Source organism: Psittacula echo, assembly GCF_963264785.1.
Source record: "Psittacula echo genome assembly, chromosome: 1".
In the NCBI taxonomy this organism is placed as follows: domain Eukaryota; kingdom Metazoa; phylum Chordata; class Aves; order Psittaciformes; family Psittacidae; genus Psittacula; species Psittacula echo.
This window is the reverse complement of record NC_137735.1, coordinates 115437383-115459300: the sequence shown is the minus strand read 5'-3', so window position 1 is coordinate 115459300 and position 21918 is coordinate 115437383. Positions and strand designations below refer to the sequence as shown.

The following is a 21918-nucleotide window of genomic DNA, read 5'->3' as shown; positions in this document are numbered from 1 at the left end:
GCTGTAAATTGTGGAGATAGCATTATTCGAGTCTCTTGGTGATGCCCCGGAGGGAATGGCTTTTCCTTTGTGAAAAAGAAAGCAGACTTTTTTTTCCAAGAAATCAAGTAACAAGAGTGTGGAGTGTCTGCTGCTTTCAGCAGTATACTCAGCTGAATTGTATTAACAATGTAACTCCAAGTAAAAATGCCCATATTATCAAGAAAATAGTATTAGATGGTATAGATTAAAATATTTTTGATTTCTGAAGTTGCTTGTTGCATATTTTACTTTATATACACATGCATTTAAATTGTTTTATTTATTTTTTCAAAACCAGGTGCAGCCATGCAAGAAAGCGTACGTTTTGCTTCATCAGGAGATGACATTAAAATTTGGGATTCCTTATCTCTAACTGTGGTGGAGCAGTTCAACCCACATACCCCCACACATCCAGTCAGCTCGCTGTGTTGGTCCAGCAATAGTATCCTTTACAGTTTGAACCGTAGTTTTGTGGGTGTTCTGCAAAATCTCTTTAATTGACTTATTTATTACATTTGTTAAAGTGTCTGCGAATCACAGGCCTGAAGCAGTTTTGAAGTCTTGTATGAAAAGATTTGTGTATATTGTCAAGAAAATGTTGTGGTTCTCTGTTGAAGTGATTTACAAAATCAACTCATGCTGGTATGTGCTTCTGAAGAAGTTTCTTTTCCTTTAGGAGGCTAACACTTTTTTAATGATTATGATATGCTTGCATTGCCTACCAACTGTAAAGCTTACTCATTTGTTTCTTCAGTAGTTGATTACAATATTCACTTTCAACGCAGTGCTTAATTTACTGACAAGGTTGAACAAAGCAATTGCTAGTGTAGTGAAATTCTATTCTTAGTGTAGAAAGGAAAATTGTAATGAAAGGTTTTGTTTGTTTGTTTGTTCTTGAACAGCTTCTCATTGATTCTGATAGGCTTTGATAGCATATACTTACCATTTACTCCGTAGGCACTGGTTTTCTTTGTGCTGTTTGTAGCATTTATAGAGGAAGCCCAAACGTGTTGGATGTGAAGGAAAACATTCATAGGATGGTGGTGATTTATGCGTGAGGATGGATCTGGTCCGTTCAGACCTTTCACCTCAGTCTTGGAGGCATATTACAGGATGATGATAGGGGCCAGGTGAATATATGAGTAATGCAAATGGTGTGCTATCAGCTGAATAGCTTGTATGGCTGTCATGGGAAAAGGTGGTGATGTCTGATCTTGATGTAAAAGGAGGACAGGATGCGGGCACATAACAGTTAAGTCCCGCAAGTTATGAATATCTGTCCTCTAAGTCTGCAAGTAAGTGGATGGATGAAACAAAAAGTTAGACAATCAGAGCTCAAATGAATGTTTTGGCTATGGAGCTTGCAGAGAAATTGAAGCATAGAGGCAATATATATATGTATATGTATTGTTTAATAAACTTTAGCTATAGACAGTCTGTCTTGTTATCCTTTTTTCTGCCTAGTTTCCTCTTCGTCCCTTAAAACTGAAACAATGAAGTTTCTTACTCCGTATGCTTTTGAATGTTTGTTAATTTGTTAGGGGTAAAGCACTGGTTTTGGTTCTGTATAATTCTGTAAGCTAAAATGGTGCCTTCAAATGTTGAAAGCAATAGGAAGCAGTAATCTGCATACCAGTTCTTCGGTGTTAAATCCAGCCAATTAACCTGTATGTTCTTAAATAAGCAAATATAAAATCACTGTGGGCATTGGCCTGGAGACATACAGGGAACAGATCTAAATGATTACTCAATTTGTTTGGTGTGGGTTCAGGGGCAGATTCCATGCTCTGCAGTTGAAGGCTTTTCTTACTACTTTGAGGTACTTGGTATCATAAAATGTTCTTTTGGGGATTTTTTTTTTCTTCCCTCAGTACAGAGGGAGACAAATTAGCAAACATTCATTGTAGTTTAGAAACTATATGGTTTGTCACAAACAGGACTGTTCCTTAAATCCATACTCTGCTAGACATTCCTTTGGACTCTAGTGATAAATGGGGCTCTTACTTGGGGGATGGTAGGGAAACAAAAATGTAGGCTGGTTAAGGTGTCTTACTGGTAAAGAGCTCTTAAATAATGCCTGTCAAATATTTCTCTTCTCTCTGAAAGAAATTGCTCTGCCTTATACTGGGAAGTAAGGGCTGTAGTTAATGCAGGAGCTTCCTAATGAAAGCTTGGAAAACAGCCTTATGTTTCTATTTCTAGGTCCCTTTAACGTACAGTACCTTAGACTGTTTAGCCAATCTGTCTTCTGTTTAGCAAGGGAAACTCGCTGTTGCTTTTATTAATCACCAGTATAACACAGTTATGATCCTTAACTTGTGACTAAGATAGATACCTGGCTACTGCTTCTGCTGCTGGTGATAAAATAGTTGTTTCAAGCTGTAAAAGCAAACTTGTTCCACTCTTTGAAATAGCCGAAGGAGTAAGTATGAGTTATACGGCTCCCTGTTTTTTTTTTTCCCCACTCCACCTTTTATTCTGTTTGTATTGCCTCTGTTCTCCCTATTGGGATCAATTTAATTTTAGTATTGTTAGAGTTATGACACATGTAAAAACATCTCCTTGTGTGTAGTCAAATACATATGAATGGGGGGGAATAACAGTTCTACAATAGCATGTGATGCTTGTATAGCTTTATGTTAGGAGAATTGGCCTTTTGAGCTCCAGTGTGATAGCACGAGGCAGCCAGTGTTCCAGGCTTGATCTGATGTGTAGGTGACTGCAGAGCCCAAGTTTGAGCTGCATTTTCCAACTTGAATTGTCAGTATTACACATGCCTGTGAATTTTACATATAAAAACATGAGTCTATGTAAAGGTTGTTCTAATGGCGTACATGTGCCAGCTTTTGGAAATATGTTAAATTCTGTTATGGTGGGGTTTTTTTTCCCTGTTAAATGGAAGTGTGGCAGTAAAAATTCTTCAGAAAGGTGGACTTAGTTTTAGGAGAGTATCTTGACTGTTTAGTTGATTGACTTGATAGTGTTCTAAACCATTCTAATTATTCTCTTTGGATAGCTATTCTAATGCTAATTTGGACTGGAAACTTTCTGAAAAGGTGTTCAAACCTGGCCTTAAGGTTGCTGAAGCATAGGCTTTCAAAAGTGGAGTGTTTGTCCTGGAGATTTTGCTAAATCTGATCTGTTACTAATGGAATCATTTCCAATTTTTCCATGTCAATAATTAGATGGACTTGTGTTTTCTTCGCTCAAATCTCAGGAACTTAAAAGTGAATTTTCAACATGATAGAACTGCATAATAATTTGTCCTCCATCTAGGTCTATCATTAAGATTGACATTTTTTCCAAAAGCTGGTACTTCAGCTGTTTTAAAAAGAATCACTTTATTGAATTATGAGGTTTGCTGCTATAATATTCTTTGTAATGTTTAGGGAATGTGAAGTACATGACTTAGACAACTTTTTGATTTTCTTTTAGGGAGGCAATTTCTTTTTATGTTTTTTCTTTTTTGTAACTTAGCATTTTCTTTTTAAGACTCTATATTGGAGTAGAAGTCTTATGATTGCACTTTAGGGGGCTGTAATTTAAAGGGAAAATGCATATTGATGGAAAAGGTGCTAAAAAGTTGAAACAGGAAAATAAGAGTTTATTAATTAATTTATTTAGATCTTAAAGTATATTAAACTTATGTCCAAACTGGACTGCATTTTAAATGCTTTTTGATAGGAAGTGGCTGTAGTGTACCGATAGGACTGTTGGCCAGTGGGACTATTTGTGTTAATGAAGAAGAAAACACAAATCACCTGTGTGTTTAAAGAGGCTTGATAAACCCCTTAATTATCTTTAACATACTTTTTTTTTTTTTTCCCTTCTCTATCAGGCAAACCAGACATGTGTAAGCTTAAATAATAGTTCTTCATATATTGTAAGTGGAGGTCTTGATAACACAGTTAATATCTGGGATCTGAAATCCAGGAAGGTTTACCGTAGCCTTAAGGTAAGTTTGGCTAAGGAAGCACTGTTGCTTTCATAACTTCAGGTTTTGCTGCCAGTTGTAAAAAATATGCTTTATCTAAGTCATGTATCTGGAGGATCAGGTTCATAGATGGGAGCAAGCACACATTAAATGTCTTGTTCAATTTTGTGTTCTTAGAGAATCATAGAATGGTTTGGGTTGGGAGGGGACACCTTCCACTAGACCAGGTTGCTTAAAGCCCCATCCAACCTGGCTTTGAACACTGCCAAGGAAGGGATAGTCACAGCTTCTCTGGGCAACCTGTTTCAGTGCCTCACCACTCTCACAATAAAGAATTTCTTTCTTATATCTCACCTATGTTTCTCCTGTTTAAGTTCTTTATGTGCTGTATAATACTAAGTTTAACAAGCATTCTTAACTTGATGTCTACAGAGCAGAATTCTATAATAATGTATGTTTAAATTTTAAGAATTGGCATTTTATTTTTGGAAATTTGTATTGATATTCTCTGATGAGGATCTTTTCTAAGGGCAGCATTTCAGGTAATTGCTGTTTCTGGTATTATCAAACCAGACAACACTTTCGTATTGGTAGAACACAGTAGTAGAACTAATGTTATGCAAAACTGGGACATGGTTGTCATCTTCTAACCAATCCAGTATGAATTCTTTAAAACCTTGTTATGATGCACAAAACTTAGGATGGTCTAGTATATTTTCATGATGCCTTCAGTAGATGATTTGCTCTCCTTGTTTAAAGAGGCTATAATACTTTAGCTTTGATTTATTTATTTATTTTTTTTCCCCCTGGACTTTTACAGTTTGAAACAAAACTACTAACCAGCTAATACAATACTTTAAATATCTTCTTCTCCTTTTTGGGCTAAAAGTACTTGATTGTCTTCCCCTGTATATTCAGTAAACACAGTGTCATCATTGCAAATGACTATATTGAAAAGCTATTTGGTAAATAATATGTGTTAATACTAAAAAGTGATGGAAGGGAAAGCTGGCAGTAGTACACCAGATTAACAGAAAATTTATTCAGAGATCACTGGTTTCTGGAAGACTTTACTTTTATAATAACATTAATGATGTGCCATAGATATCTCTGTGGTTGTCCTATTGAAGTATCATATATAATTACAGCATCATCTTTACTAATTTATTAGAACAATCTTCTGAAAACAAACAGTTAAAATGTAATGGTTGATCTTCAGTATGTTCTGCTGCTGTTTCCTGGGTTATTCCATAATAACTCTTAATCTTTTTGAATGTTACAGATTATCAGAAAAAAAACCCATCAAGCTTGAAGTTTTTCTGCAAAAGCACAGATTAGGAAGAAATATGGTTATCCTGAATGTCTTTAACCATCTCCTTCTAACCTTGCTCCCCCACAGGATCATAAAGATGAAGTCACGTGTATTACATATAACTGGAATGATAGCTACATTGCCTCTGGATCTTTGAGTGGTGAAATTATCCTACACAGTGTTACCACCAATTTATCAAGTACTCCCTTTGGTTATGGCAGCCGTCAGGTAGGCTATCTGTATTAAGCTCTTTTCAGGTATGAAGCCTTAATTCACAGTGTTTAGAAATTGAAAGTACATATCAAGAGCTTTTGAGATTTGTTAATCTGTTTCCTTTTAATTTTCAAGAGTGCATTACGGAAAGGGAAAACCAGACCATTGTGTATATTCTAGTCTTCAATTATAGTCAACATTGAAATGCAAATTTCTCAAGTATCTTTACTTATATATAGGTTACAGCAAATTTTACTTTGTAGACTCTGGTTCCTCAAGAACAAACTTCTACATATTTTAGAACTGAATGAAAAACAGCTTTACAAACCAAAGCAGGATTTCAGTGCATGACTTAATATATGTTGTTGCAAAGAACAGAGGCCACATAGATTGGGTTCTGACTTACCCAAAGTAATAAGATTTACAATTGAACGAGACATCTGTATAGTAGGGATGAATATAAGCTTGCATTTGGAAATAATAAATTCATTTAATTTGGAGATTAAAATTGCACAGATGCTCAAAGAGAAAAGCAATGAGATTTTATATTACCTACTTAGGTGTTTAGGTAAGATTTTGGACAAGTAATTTGAAGGAAAACTGTGCAAAAGATAAACACAAAGCATGTGTACTACTTAAGGGCTTTGGTGGGGTTTTACACTGCAATTTCTTTTTGCAGGCTCAAAAGATACTGGAGAATTATTGGATGTCATTAAGGGAATTCCCTTGATGTAAGAGCACCTGCGGTAGTAAATGAGCTGTGTTGTCCCATCAGAAGTTTCAGTGTGTTCTTAGTCTGAATGTTGTCTTAGGCACAGCCAAATGTTTATGTTCTAGGCATTCTTTTACTTTCTATTTATTTATATTTTATTACCAAGTCATTTTTACAGAGGTAGGAGCTGCCTAGGGGATACAGAAACATCGCTTTGGTCCTAAACGTGACCTTTAATGTCACAGGGAGTACTGAAGTTTAGACTTACTCATTTTCTGTTACTGCAACAGCTTTTTCGGTCCTCGATTACAGATAGAGTGTGAAGTTAAATTCCTCTCCTGTCTAGCATGAACAGTATTAACTCGGTGAAAAATCTCTTACAACTTTATAGCATCATGGGAATTGTGGTATACTTTCTGTTGAAAAATCTCTGTTAAATTCAAACTCTCTCTGCTCTTAGGTGCTGCAGTGTCTTTGATCCATCACCAGTCTCATACTTATATTGAAGCAAAATTGTACTTCATACTTGCTTTGATCTTAAAAATCCATCTGTGTAGTCGGTTCATTTTTCTGATTGGATTGTTATGATCTTATGAAATATGTGAAGACGAGGCAGGAGCTACAGGGAAATCCATGGTGGGATTACGTGGCTGAGATGAGTATCCAGAGCAGGGACTATGCTGCTAGTCAATTTGAAAATTAAGACATTCTTATGAGGATGATTTACATCAACCTGTTTGATATATTTGACTCTTTCCACCAAAAAGTGATTAAGTGATGCAATGAGTAGCTATTTTGGTAGATGAAATCAAGAGGCCTACTGCAAAGCTGAGTGACCTTTAAGATGGATAAAGATATTTGAAGTTTTAAATCAAAGTAATTGCAAGCACAGAGCTACTGTTCACTTCTGAAAGGGTCTATAACATTTTCTAAAGGGGAGCAGTTCTTTGATTGCAGTCTTAATTTAAAATGGAATTGAGCTGTAATTCTGTAACGAGATGGCTGCTTGGATGTCCCAGTTTATCAGCTTATTTTATATCCTAAAAATTATCTTTCTTCTTATGTGCAAAAATACCTTTATTTTTTGTTTGGGGGTTTAATTGGTACTTGTAAAGAATTTCAGGGTTAATTGTGCACTGAAGCAAATATCTGAAGACTAGTGTAGTTCTGTTAGATTGAAAAAGCCTTTACTTGATTTATAGTTCAGGGGCCCAGTTTTCTAAGAGTAATCTTGAGTAGATACACAGTGTATTGTCCTGTTTGATCCTGGCACTAGCTATCTGGCTTAGTAAGGGTCACCTCTCCCTAGTAACTTCTATTTACAATTGGGGAATGTGAGGTCAAAGTAACCTTACAAAATTTAGCTTGTCTGTGTTTGATTCACCATGATGGGATGTAGTTTCCTTGCCAGTTAATTTCTGATATTGGATACACTCTAAAAGTAGTAGAATAGCCCAAGGTTGCAGTGCTTTCTGTGACTTTAAACAATTTTCTTTTCATATGAGCATTGGCCTATATTCTCTTAACTGATTTTGATTTAGAAACATCTTTGTGCTTTATTAGAGTTGAGTTCTTGCACAGAGTTGTTTGCAAATCCCATAATTTGTCTTTGCTGTTGGTATTTATTTAGACTACCAGATTCTTATCCGCTTGCTGTTGTGAGGATGAATTAAGGTTTGTTTTGAAACATGTTTGCTCAAGTCTTCACTGCCTGGTGGTATTCTCCTAGCAACAGGATTTAGTTCAGTTGTTTGAACAGCTGGCTAATTTGTAAAGAAGTGTGATGAGTTTTGATCACTCCATACAGTGAAATAGCTTTAAAAAGTATCTTGAAAAAGCTTGAAAAGTATCAACTGTATTTACATCTGCTTTCTCACAAGGCTCAGTAAGGTATAAAGGAGATTAAGAAACTATACTATCTTTAAATAAGGTAGTTAATGATGCTAGACCACTTGGTTTAACTTTGGGCTTTTTGCTTGTTTCCCAGTGGTGAAAAAGTTCTTCTCAGCAATGGGCCAACTATTTTCTGAAGTGCACTGTTCCTCATTTGGCTGTTTGATTGTGAAGCTTAAAGATAAAACTTCAAATTAATTGACTTGCTTTTGGGAGATGAAATGTTTTGGCTTGGTCTTGTCAAGCAGCCTTTCAGAGATGAAGTTCTTTCATGCCTTCTTTCAGCTGTCAGGGCAGGAGTTTGAAACTTCAACATGTAGCATAGTCAGGGATGCATTTGACTGTCTCATAAAAGTGTACTCAGATTTAAGCACCTCTGTTCCATGAGTCTGATCTAGAAATTGCATTGTTGCAAGTGAAGTTCGTTGCTAACCTAATTCAGTAAAAGTGAGGAGTGAGTAGGAGCTTCCTTACATCTCCTACATTGGCAACCTGAAATAAAGTTTTAAGCTGCTCTGAGGAAACACTGTGACTTCAATGGGAAGTGGGGAACAGAGGTAAAATGGGAAGGTATGTATATGAAAGAGAATGGAGAACTTGCCTTGGGCCTATGAGATTAAAAGGGGAAATGAGAAAAGGAAATGGGAGACTTGGCAGGATAGTAAGGGAGGCTTGAGGATAGCTGGAGAAAGTAATCTTGGTGGGCAAGAGGACAGAGGAGTGAGAAAATAGAACATGAGCGAATGCCAGAGGGCAGTAAGGAAGGTATTTGGAGGTGAAGAATTGAGAGAACTGTGAGGGACAGGCATGTTTGCCATGTAAATCATGTACATAATTGAAGCTGTTATTCCTGAGTCACTCTGTGTTTCCTTTTTTAATGGAAACAAACTGAAAATGCTAATAAAAATGTCTCCATGTCCAGTGGAGGACCATATTGATTATAAATAGTCATATTCTGTCTTATTTGAATATGCAGTTGAGGGTGCTGCTTTGTGGAGCAAATAGGCTTCCAGTGAGACATGCAGTACAAGTGCTATGTTGGAGGCATATGAGCCAACACATCTCCAGTTAAAGAGAGAAATAGGATAAAATCCAGTACAGTGCATTGTGGTGTGGTCTATACTGGAATAACATAATAGCTTTCTGAGAGCATTTTCAGACAAATAAAATGTAACATCTCTCATCTGGCTGGACTTGAGTAGAGCCTTGATTAAGTGCCTTGTGAGAAGAGGATGTAGGTTAGAAAAGGATCGAGGAGGGGTAAGAAATAGGCTGTAGGAAAGAAGACAGTATGTAATATTGAAAGAAAATATTTGTTCAGGTTAGCAGCAGCTAATCTTGTTTAATGTTTTCAGCAATGGTTATGACAGAGAAGTAGAGCTCTGATGAGATATGATGAATGGAAGATATTGTCCATAAGAGAGGATTGTGTCAGTGTCCATAAAGGATTGAAATAATATACATGGGAACAACTATCACAGTATAAAAATTGAGACATCACCATTGAGGCTTTTCTTATTAGACTAGGATTTGAAAAGTCCCAAGAGAAAGAAGGGCTCGGGCTGCTTGATCGTAAAATGGCAATGAGCAACCAGAACAGACTGAATCACAACAAAGAAAATGCAGTCTAGGATATGTTGGGATAGGTATTTACAGAACAAAATGGAGGAAGTATTACTGCCTTTGCTAAGGCAATAGCAAAATGTTTTGAGAATCATGTAAGATTTTGGTTGTCCATATGCAAGAAAGATACAGACAGTGAGAGCTGTGAAGAGACTGATGGTACTGAAAAACAGTCTTTGGAGGCTGTGTCTTGCATATATTGCATATAGTGGAATAAAGCCTGAAAGAAGGTGAGGTGTCGATGTTTATTAAAACAGGAAAAAGCAACACTGGGGAGTTTGGAAGCAATTTAAGTGTAAGGGCATTATTGGCACAGGAGTGAATTGGTGCAAACGGGTCATAAATAAAATTAATCTGGAAATTAAGTATTGTAAATTAGTATTAGAGCATTGAGTTTCTGAAACATCCTCTGAACCAATATGGTGTAAACAAAATGCTTGCCTGCTTCTGAAAGGCAAGGTAAGGTCCTAAATTATATGGTTCTGGGATAGCAGGGCTGCATGTGATAAAACACGCAAAAGTCTGTTCTTCTACAGGATCTACATGTGTAACTCTGGAATCTGTCTTATCTAATTGGCTTGTATCAAGTACTTAAAATCAGCGGAAGGGAATTAAGCTTAACATTCTTGGCAGGAGACTAATCAGTAAAATAACGTAGCTTTTCACTTCTCTAATTTTAGATGTGGTGTGGGTTATTTTGTAGTGTGTGTGATGGCATGATACTTGATGAAAAATCAAGAAACTTTTCTAGAAGTTTGTGGTTTTGGTTTTTTTTTAACCTTGTCATTCGTTTTGCTGATCAGCTCGTATAGTACCCCATAATGGTACAAGGGGAAAAAAAAAATATCTGCCCCTCTAACAGCCAAAGCGGCATAGTAATGAAAAATGATTTTTTTAAAAACACATTTTATTTTTTGGAGTGGCCAGCCATTCTGAACTACTTTAACTTAATGTACCATCTGTATTTCTAATGTGTTTGTGTGTTTAGAAAATAATCTAGTATGGAGTTAATAATGTTACTCCACTTAATTTTTTATGTCTGTTTTACAGCCTGTTCGACACTTGAAATATTCGTCCTTTAAGAAATCCTTGCTGGGCAGTGTTTCTGACAGTGGAAATGTAACTCTGTGGGATGTAAATAGCCAGAACCCATATCATAATTTTGAAAATGCTCATAAAGCACCAGCTTCAGAAATCTGCTTTTCTCCAGTCAATAAGCTGCTGCTTGTAACTGTAGGTTTGGATAAAAGAATTATTCTCTATGACACTTCAAGTAAAAAGTGAGTATTTTAAAGACCTTTTGATTTTGGAAGGGTCCTTTTTTGCTTTTTGTGAAATGAAAAGGCGTGCCTAACTATGAAATGAAACATTCAATTCAGACCATATTCAGAATGGTTGAAATGGTTGGCATACTGCATTTTTATTTAAAAACCAAACAGACAACCCCCCCAGATAAACAATTAAAAAAATCCCAAGGCATATGGCAACTAATTGAGGTGCTGCATACAAGTGACCACTCTGCAGTGCTTGTGTGTGGGCTTTTCTTGTTGATGCAGAGCAAATAGCTTCTGTAAGGGGCATTACAGCTTGTGAGGACCTTCGTGCCCGTGAGCTTAGTTTGTCTGCTTTTCTCCTTCAAGATGGAAGACACAACCGTGGTGCACAGAGTTGCTGAGATAGCAATCCTTAAATATTATAGAATCATAGAATGGTTTGGTTTGGAAGGGACCTTAAAGATCATCTAGTTCCGCCTCCCTGCCATGAGCAAAGACACCTTCAACTAGACAAGGTTGCCGAAAAGCCCTGTCCAGTCTGCTGAACACGTCCAGGGATAGGGCAGCCAGAACTTTCCTGGGCAACCTGTTCCAACGTCTCACCACTCTCACAGTGAATAATTATTCCCTTAAATATGGTATTTATAGATAATAAATAGAGTATTGGTTTGAAAAGAAGGAAGCATGGGGTATAAGTGATGGGACTGTGTAATAAGAGGGTAGGACAAGGGGTTTCATGGTTCTAGTGCGAGTTGTGCTTTCACTCTAGCTGAATAAAAGCAAGAGTCTAGCTCCTAGGCAAACTACGACCTAAAGTTGTTCCTAGAGTTGTGGGAAGGTTAGAGAATGTAGGCTTGGGAAGATAAAGGATGTATATAGTATGATTGCTGCTTAAAATTGTGACAGTAAATCATGTTGGTGTCAGAGCTGCTGTTGTGAAGGCAGTTTGATCCTGTCCTAGTGGAATTTTCCGGGGGTACATGCAGTCTTTAATTTGTTAAACAGGAATGTATAGTATAAGCCTAATCCACTGTTCCGTAAGGTATTTCCCTGAATTTACTTGGCACTAGATAAATGCAACTACTGACCTGTAGCTGAATTATGAATGCTTTTGTTTTATTTTATTTTTAGATATTCTGTTTTGAAAAGTCTAACTTTTGAACTCTAAAAGCTTCTTTATCCTGTCCTTTCTCCTATTTGAAGGTTACTGACAACAATAGTAGCTGATTTTCCTCTGACAACAGTAGACTTCATGCCTGATGGTACTACTTTGGCTATAGGATGTTCCCGGGGAAAAATCTGCCAGTATGACTTAAGACAACTGACATCACCAGTGAAAACAGTTATTGCTCACAAAGGCTGTGTGAAATGCATACGTCTTCAGTTCAGTAGCACTTTTTCCAAGGTAAAAACCTTTCCTTTTTATCGGTCAATATGTAGATTAATGAAAGTTAAGTGTAAGTTTAAATTCTAAAAGAAAATATTAGCATTCCACTTCTAAGCATTAATGATGCCAACAAAAGTGGTTCACACCAATGCAGAAATAGTAAAATGCTTGGTCTTCAGTGCCATTTTAAATTTTTTTCATTTGGAATTTCCCCCCACCCCATTCTGTCTTCACCGAGTGAAACTTTAGTCTTGAATTTGCTGGTGTGAATATGCTGCCATTGCAGATTGGTTTGCGGCACCTTAGACTCATTCGTAGGCAGTAGTACGGTGGCCCTTCCACTTAAGAGGAAGACATGCATCTCCTTCAGGTATTTTGCATGGTCTTATATATGGTCTTTTGCAGGCATAAATATGTAGTAAAGTTGATTAAATAATAGAGAAGGCTTAAAAGGTTCTTCCAAGACTTAATTAGGTTCTACTGTAGCCAGAAATCCCACTGCCCATTCAGTGGAGAACCTTTGAAGGAAGTTCTTCTCTTCTAGCACACTTACTGCAAGTGGCTGACTGTTTGTCCTTGGTTCAGCCATAACTGTTGTTTTTCTTCTTCTTAGTAGCTGGTGCAGTGTTGTGTTTTCGACTTTAGTTTGAGAACACTGCTGATAACACACAGATGTTTTTAGTTGTTGCTCAGTAATGCTTACCTTAATCAAGGACGCTTCAGTCTCATGCTCTGCCAGCAAGGAGGGGCACAGGTAGCTGGGAGGAAGGAGAGAGATCCAAACTAGCCAAAGGGGTGTTCCATACCATAGCATGTCATGCCTAGTATATAAACTGGGGGGAGTTACCCAGAAGGCCCAGATTGCTGCTCAGGTTGGGCTGAGTATCGATCGGCGGGTGGTGAGCAATTGTGTTGTGCATAACTTGTTTATTGTTTGGGTTTTTTTTTTTCCCTTCTTTATTTTTTCCCCTCTTTCCCTCTCATTATTATTATTGCTGGTGTTAGTAGTAGTTTTGTATTATACCTTAGTTACTGGTATTAACCCATAAGATTTATATTCTTCTGATTTTCCTCCCCATCCTATTGGGAGCAGTGGGAGAAGAAGGAGGGGAGTGAGCAAGCGACTGCATGACTTTGAGTTACCAGCTGGGCTTAAAGCACAGCACTATTCCTTTGCAATTTAGAGCCCTTAATAATGTAATTTGTTTGGGGGTTTTTTGGTGTTTGTGGTTTGTTTTTTTTTTTTTTTTTTTAACCTCTTATCCCTAAACCTAGGATCAAAATTGGCTCATGCCAGGACACTGCATTGTTACCTTAAGTTCTGTTGCTATTCTTTTGCAGGTCCACACAGTATTCAAATAATAATACAGATGTTTCCCATGTTCTTTGAAATCACATTAAGATACTTTTTTAAATATTTGTAAAGGAATATCTCCTAGGCAGCCTTTGCAACTTGAACTGAGGGTTGGGTTTGGTTTTTTTTAGTATTTTGAAGGAGAAATAATCGCTTATATTTTTACTTTTAGCTGAAGGAATAATAACTTCTCTTTGTTCTATTTTTTTTTTTTTCCCAGTCTAACCTTACGAGTTCTTCAAATAAACCTGTATCCAAAAAAATAGAAGTCAAAGCTGGTAGTAATCTTGGAGGAGTTCAAAATACTGGTATAAAAAACGTTGCTTCTCAGGCGTCAGCAACAGTTTCATCTGTGACACTGCCAAAAGAGAATAAGGGAGGAGAGGTTCTTCCGGAGAAAACAGGTAGTGTCCTCTTCCTGCTCTTACAATAATATTAGGCATAATGTAGAAGGTGGAAGGAGTATTTTGTACCTTGACCATTACAGTATGCAAAATTCATTGAGGGAAGGGCATTTATTTGAAGGAACTGCATGTGCATCCGCACCTTCTTTTCTGTCTCCTGCTGTGTTAAACAGACTATGAGACTGTGGGAAGTGAATTGGGAGCTACTTCAAGCTTTAGACATGTGAAGTCTAGAATTCTGGACTTGAAGTATGTATTTAAAGGAGAAAACTGTGGTAATATTGTGGGGCTCTCTTGCATTCTGACTTCCTGTAGATTGTTTATGTACATGATGTATTTTTTGATGTACTTTTTTGTATGGAATACTGGGCTAATGAATTGTAATTCTATTAATAAGCAGGAGTAACAGGTCTTATCTAAAAAAGTCAACCAAACAAAGCACAGGGAAAAAGAAACCTAGTCTAAAAATCCAAGTGAGAACTGAACTGTATTTTTGTGTGAGGCATGACTCCAATATCACATGGTAGGAAAGATGTTAAATATAGTTGCAAGTATGATTAGTTGTATAACCGTACTTGCTATTTATGCTTCTGAAATTAACAAGTTCTTTACAAGAATTCTGAGCATTATTCTAAATTTCTGCCACTGTGTGAAATATATTCTTAAAATTTTATTGAATTCAGGAGTTCTGAGTTCAATTCTGGTCATATCAGTTACCCTGTTAGTTTGATTCTTGGAAAAAGAAAATCTTCAAACCATTTTAATGCAACAACACTTTTACCCTCTGCTTTTCAAATAAGAAGAAATACATTCAGCAACAGTAACTAGGCAATAAGCCACTGCAGTCCATAGAGACTTGTATTAATGACTCCCCTTGGGTATGCAGTGAAGTACGAAGTGAAGTAGAATGCTTCCTATGTATACAAGAAGTGTTACTAATCAACACTACTGAATGGTGTGTAAAATTTGATTTCTGTTAAAATCTATGTTTTGTTATCTGTCTTTGACGATGTAATAGCTGTTACCTCTTAGCAGGACCATGCATAATATATAAATATTTTAAAAAAATAAAGGCTCACCAAGTAAAGCAGATATTTTTCATTGAACTGAGTGTTCACTAGAAGTAAAGACCTCTGTGTACTTCAGAAGATGGAGTCTTTATACTTAAAAATGGTAATGGATGAGGGATCACAAACTGTTCTGTGAAAGCTCTTCTAGACCCTGATTATGGGCTTTAACTTTGGAGAAATAAGGGGCATTTGGTTAAGCAAGTTGACAGCATATTTAAAACAAAAAACCAACTCTTCAGACAGCTGTAAAATATCTGTGATAAAAAGCCCCAGGTTATTTATAAGTACAAAAGTATAAATGAAGTCAGAATGTGATGAGAAGTTTGGATGTACTTTGAGTTGGCTTCCCATAAACTTCTGTTTAACTGGAACAGGCTGCCCAGGGAGGTTGTGGAGTCTCCTTCTTTGGAGACATTCAAAACTCGCCTGGACGCCTTCCTGTGTAACCTCATCTAGGTGTTCCTGCTACGGCAGGGGGATTGGACTAGATGATCTTTTGAGATCCCTTCCAATTCCTGATGTTCTGTGGTTCTGTGTGTGTGGTAGCCATCCTCTGGTTTAGGCGCTTACTATGTTTAGATTTACTGGGTAAAAATATACGAAAGACATTTTGCCCTATTTTATATTACGCTTTTTCCATGTAGATCCTCTGTAGATGTTGGCACAGGTTGATACTACACTTCTAGTTTAACTTCCTATTTAACTTGCACTAGCAAGTGCAGTCCTACGTCACAACTGACATATATGAAGGTGTGGAAAATGTGACATATTAATGCATTTAAAAATGAAACCTTAAACCTGTCTCATGTTCCAGTTTATGTGAATACTTGGACATGCTTAATTGTAGTCATCCACAAAGTCACATTTTGATCACTTGAAAAAGTAGTATGAAGAAGTATACATACACCTATACTACTCTATATATATAGAAAGGTTTTATGAATGATGGTTTATTAATTTATTTTATTAAAGTACGCACAAAATAAAGCTTTTGTATGTACAGGTGACTTATTTACAGGACATATATTTATGTATTGCGTAGCACAAATGCTCATTACCCAGTTCTTATCTTATACAAGCAAAACCTAGGCACTTTTTGATTTAGCAGTTTGGTGATGGCAGCATAGCTTGCTTACAGTCCTGATCTGGTTTTCAAACATACTAAATTGTGAAAGTGATTTAGATGGTTACCTTAGTGGTTCAGTTCACTTCTTCATGTAAAAACTGTAGTTTGAATAATTTTTAAGCTTATTTTTGGACCTCAGATATGCTTCCATTCTTCAGATGACTGCCACAGAATCACAGAGTCCCAAGGGTTGGAAGGGACCTCAAAAGATCATCTAGTCCAACCACTCTTCAACCATGCATAGAAAAGCTAACTTTTTATTCCTTTCCTGATTGAGTCAGGAATGGAGCTTGAGAGTGGATGGGGAAAGGTCTAGGAACAGGTTTCTTTTGTCTATAACTGTAACCTCACTCCAATTTGCTAGTATTAGATATAAGCAGAGAATATCGTAACATCAGGTAAACTCTAAAATAGATGTTTCATAGAATTTCCCTTTAGAATGCTTAACGGCCCCAGTGAAGCAAATTTCTTGTAGAATAAATTTAAATTTTGGTAATTTGATTGTGGTTACCTTCTTAGCAGAAGGTGCATTCACCAGTTTTCATTTCACCTGATAGACCCTAAATTTGCTGCATCCATCATGTAGATTTATCTGAAAATGAGTGCATTATTCAGTTTGGCAACTGTCTCCCTTAAAGAGGACAGGAATGTGACTATCTTATTTCTGTTAATAAGTATCGTAACTTTTAGTTATGTTCATCTTTGTTGACAGCCCAAATGAGGAAGTTAAAGTTGACCCTCTAACTGGAATCTGTAGAAGGCTCTAATGTGCTTTTTGCACTTACCAGGCATCGTGATTGCTGTGAGATTGTTTAGCGATAACTCTTGTTATTTTTGGCAAATATCAATTACTAACTGACTGTTATTGTCCTTTTAAGGCTTTCCGCATAGTTGCAGCTTGGATGTGATTCCATCTAAAGAAACAGATCATGGGAAAAGTGCTGATAATATTAATGTCAGTCGAAGTAGTTTAGGAGATGTGTTTTCTCCAATCAGAGATGGTGAGTTGTTAATACTGAAATCTCCCACATCATTCATCTACGTATATCATGACATTTTGACGTTGTGTGTTACTGGCCACTGTACCTATTTGGTATTTTGATTTGTCTTTGATTATGAACTCAATGCAATGATGTGAATATTGGTGTAGGCTTTGTTTTATAAACAATTTGTCTGTGTTCTGATATTTTGTAGATATTATTGCAAACAAAGTGAATGAAGATCCTCAAGGAAAAGGAGATGGTAAATATACTTTCAGTATATTTTTCTTTGATAGTGATAGGCCTTTGAAGGCCTATGCTAGTTCTTACATGCTGGTTTTGTTCTACCATTGAAAATAAGCAAACAGTGCAGACACTGAAAAAACTGAATTTTTCTGTAAATTGTCTAACACAGTGAAGTGCTAAGACACAACATGTTAACAGGAAATGAAGAGTAGAATCCTAAAATGATTCTGGTTTTCCTTTATGCAATTTATAGTGATATACAGAGGCTTCTCTTGGTTTATTACTTTCATACAGATAGTGAAAGCATAAGTTGGATATAAGACTTTAGTTTCTGTGGGGTGCATTTTGGGTGATTTTATTGTTGTTTTGTTGGGTTTTTTTTGTGGGTGTGCAGGTGTTTTAATTGTGGGATTGATTTAGCTGTGTGTTTGTTTTTTTCACCTATGTGTTTCACCATTCCTTCTTCATTTCAGGTGTGGATTTTCAGTCCTACATTTTGGGTGTGGATTTTCTCCCACATCTCACCGCTGCCTTTCCGGTAAAAAGAAACCCTGTGGGCAGCAGTGCACAAGGAATACGGTCCAGCCCATTACATGCACTTGTAGGGCCTACAATTAAAGAAGAAGAAGAACATCCAGAGGCAGACACAAAGAAAATAAGTCTTGGAAAACAGGAATCTAAAGAACTCTTAAAGCAGGTATGCTATTTTAATGCCTATATGTGATCTTTTTAGAAACTTCACAGAATACTATGACTTGAAGGAAAATTCTGTAATACTGTCCTGTCTAACCTTGTTTTGTGATTCTGGTCACGCTAGTGACAGATCTGTAAAATGTTGTGCAGTTTGAGTGTGTTGGCCTTCAGCAGAGGAAGATAAATGTATGCTCAGGTTACAAGAGTTTATATGAAACAAAACTGGGCTAGCCTGAAGAATATTTTTATTTTTCTAGAAAATCATAGAATGATTTGGTTGGCAGGGGCCTTAAAGCTCATCTAGTTCTAAACCTCTGCCACAGGCAGGGACACCTTCTATTAGAGCAGATTGCTCAAAGCCCCATCCAACCAGGCCTTGAACACCGGCAGGGATGGGGCAGGTACAACTTCTCTGGGCAACCTGTGCCAGTGTCTCACCACCCTCATAGTGAAGAATTTTTTCCTTATATCTAATCTAAATCTACCCTCTTCCAGTTTAAAGCCATCTCCACTTGTAGAAAGTCCCCCTGTAGATTTCTTATAGACCAAGAAGGTCTTGTAGGTCAAGAATGACCACTAGTTGGTTGCACCAGTATGATTGTTGTTTATTAGGTCAATTCCACCCTTTTCTTTCCCTATCGGCATCTAAGATATCTTTGATACGCTTCTGCAAAGACCCTACCTTCTTTTGCATCACTTTGGAGAAGTCTGAGTTGGCTAGGAATGATGTTTATAATATCTCCACAGAATGTTTGATACGAAAATTAATAGGCCCCTGCCTTTTGTGCTTTTTTCTGTCTGTGTGCATTTGAGGCAATTTTGAATATTTTAGCAATCCATTTTTAAGATGTCTTGTTAGAAAATGAAAAGCATGTATTTGTGAGTAAGTTCTTAAAAACATTTGCAAGTGCATTTCTGAAAACAAAGTCTTCAAGTGCAATTAGGTAATTGTAATAAGCAGAGTTAGCATTTTTTTATTGTTGCTTTTATTTTTAGGGTCAGCTTTCACAATCGAGTTCATCAAGTGCAGAATCTGTAACTTTAAGTCCTCCACCATCATTCACTGCTGTAAAGACTCCTGATACAAATGAGAGACCAGTGAAGAATATTCAGGCCCATCCTGTGTATGATCTACCAGTAAATGGTACTACCTCAACAAGTAAGTTGTAAACTGATATGAAACCTGATAAAATGGCCTTAGCGTGAAAACAGAACATCCGATGTTGCTGCTTCTTTAAATCCAGTTAGACCTCCTAGAATATCTGTAGTTGCCTCTGAAAAGACTCAGTCTAAATCTATTTTCTTTTTTTTTTTTTTTTACTAAGTAATATTTGAGATAAAATACTGACAAGCCTCAAGATAAATAAAAAATCTGGTACTCCATTACACTGATTTGTTTGTTTGTTTGTTTTAAACATTTATTTATGTTTAATTGTAAAGGTCCAAAGATAACATCACCAGTCGCTGCTGGAATTGCAAGTTCATTGTCAGAAAAAATAGCAGAAAATATAGGGAGTAGCAGACCAAATGCACCTCTGACATCATTCCAAATAAACTTCATTCAGAATATGATACAAGAAACAATGGATGACCTCAGGTACTGGTATTTATGCAGGATATTTTTGTTTTCAGTGGCATGCTTTGTTTGTAAGATAATTTGAGCATCTGCTTTAAGAAATTTCTACTTGCATTAGAAAATGAAACCGTTAATAGCCCTAATCTCAGAAATCTAGCTCTGTTGACTGATTAAACTGCTGTCTCTGAAGGCAGTTAATGCATGGCTTTGCTAACATGTTTTCAGAATGAGTGTCTGAATAATTTTTGGGTGGTAAATTTATCTGCATAACAAGGCCCTTACTGCCTTCATGAAACATCGTGCTGATTTCTTTCCCTCCCCACTCATACCTGGTCCGAGCAGGAAAAGTTTCTCTTAAATTTGGCACTGTGAAGAGTTTGATCTAGACAGTTGACTTGTATTGGCTATGATTGTTGTTAGCTTGGCATGTATAAAGTAAAATACTGTGTGTGTTTTTACTGGTGAAGTTTTAGATTTAACAATGTGTGGCAAATGATGGTGTCATATTACTTGATGTTTGTAGATACACTTGTCATGAAAGAAGTAAGCCAAATTAGCATGGATTTAGAGTGGAGTTTGAGGCAGGTGGAGCTGTTGAGGGAGCTATATCTAGGGGATCATTGGCTAACACATGTTTTAAGGTGAAGTATGTTGACTGAGATGATGGAGGGGAAAAGGATTGCTGGGCAGGGGAAGTATTGCTGTCTTGATGACAAAAAGCAATGTAAAACTAGCTTAGTAGGTCTGTGTGCTATGGCTGTTCTGTGTCTGCCAACAGAAAAATACATTGAATACTTTTAAATATCTTGAAATAAGAATATAGTATACTAAAAATCCCCTGTGTTGACCTTTTGCAATTCTTCCCCCAGAGAAGCATGCCATCGAGATATTGTGAATTTGCAAGTGGAGATGATCAAGCAATTCCATGTGCAGTTGGTACGTATAAACAGCATGACGGGAAATGCATTCAGTTTTCATTTTAGTAATACCAAGGCATGCCAACTTCTTAAAACTGAAAATCAGATTTTCTCATTACAAACAAGAAAGGGAGGATTGGATGTGAAGGAGGAAGAAACTGTGAACTGGAATCTGTTAAACTGTTTTATGCTTGATAAATAAAGGGAGCATATGCATTGGGTAGTTACCATGAATTCCATATTTCAGGAGTTATAAAAAGACAAAAGGGAGACAAATTCAGCTGTCATTTTGAAAGGACTAACAGCTGGAGTAAGGAAGAGGGATGGAATTCAAATAGAAAGCTTACTTATAGGTACTGCATTGCATACTGAACTGTGGTCTTTAGCTTCACCTTTTTATGAATCTTTGTTCTTTTGATCTGCATTACAAAGACCTTGTCTGGGTACTGAACATTTTAATGGAATCTCTATTAGTTGATTCTCATCCAGAAGAAGTGCAAAATATCCTTTGATAAAACATTCACTAATGTATAAATGATCAAAATACTGTATGTCAGTATAAAAAAAAAAATCTTAACTTTTCTTAGCAAAATTTTTAAAGAACAGTGTTACTACATTATTTAATTTTCAAAAGGGATATGAAAATGGGTAGGGTAAAACGAATAATTAACTTGATAGCTACTGATTTGGGACCTTTTTCTTTTCTCTAGAATGAAATGCATGCTTTACTTGAAAGATATTCTGTAAATGAAAGCTTAGTAGCTGAAATTGAGAGACTACGAGAGGAAAACAGAAGACTGAGGACTCATTTCTGAAAGATTTACACTGCTAATTTTATTAGCATGAACTCACTACAGGTGGTGTGTTGCTTATGACAGATCATCTGTCATCACTGAAGTATTGTATGAAGACCTGCTATTATTTTGAACGTGAGTCTTTTTTTTCTAAATAAATGGTGCAAGATACTACATGTAATTATAAAAATTGTAACTGATAAACACTGTAAAAAGAACGTTTGCATACTCATGCTAACCACCTGGAAATACAGCCTTCTAACAGAAAAACTAAAAGGATAAGTACATTATCAGAGTTCTAGCAATATGTGAAGTGCCTTTTTACAAACAAAATCAAACCAGGACGGATGCCTTTTCTGTAAGAATTTTTGGCTATATGTACTTTTCTA

General features: G+C 36.6%; 1 protein-coding gene across 1 annotated transcript; it reads left to right on the top strand.

The window, feature by feature from the left end:
• Nucleotides 1-327: 327 nt before the first annotated feature.
• On the top strand, nt 328-21576 carry NEDD1 (NEDD1 gamma-tubulin ring complex targeting factor; the record flags this gene model as incomplete). The annotated part of the gene is made up of 14 exons (XM_080626922.1): nt 328-463; nt 2349-2443; nt 3860-3976; nt 5355-5495; nt 10759-10988; nt 12186-12387; nt 13944-14127; nt 17202-17324; nt 17518-17565; nt 18023-18246; nt 19245-19401; nt 19683-19839; nt 20688-20754; nt 21446-21576. 14 exons carry the CDS (start codon nt 328-330, stop codon nt 21548-21550), a joined length of 1986 nt encoding a protein of 661 aa, XP_080483048.1. The 3' UTR covers nt 21551-21576.
• Nucleotides 21577-21918: the final 342 nt, after the last annotated feature.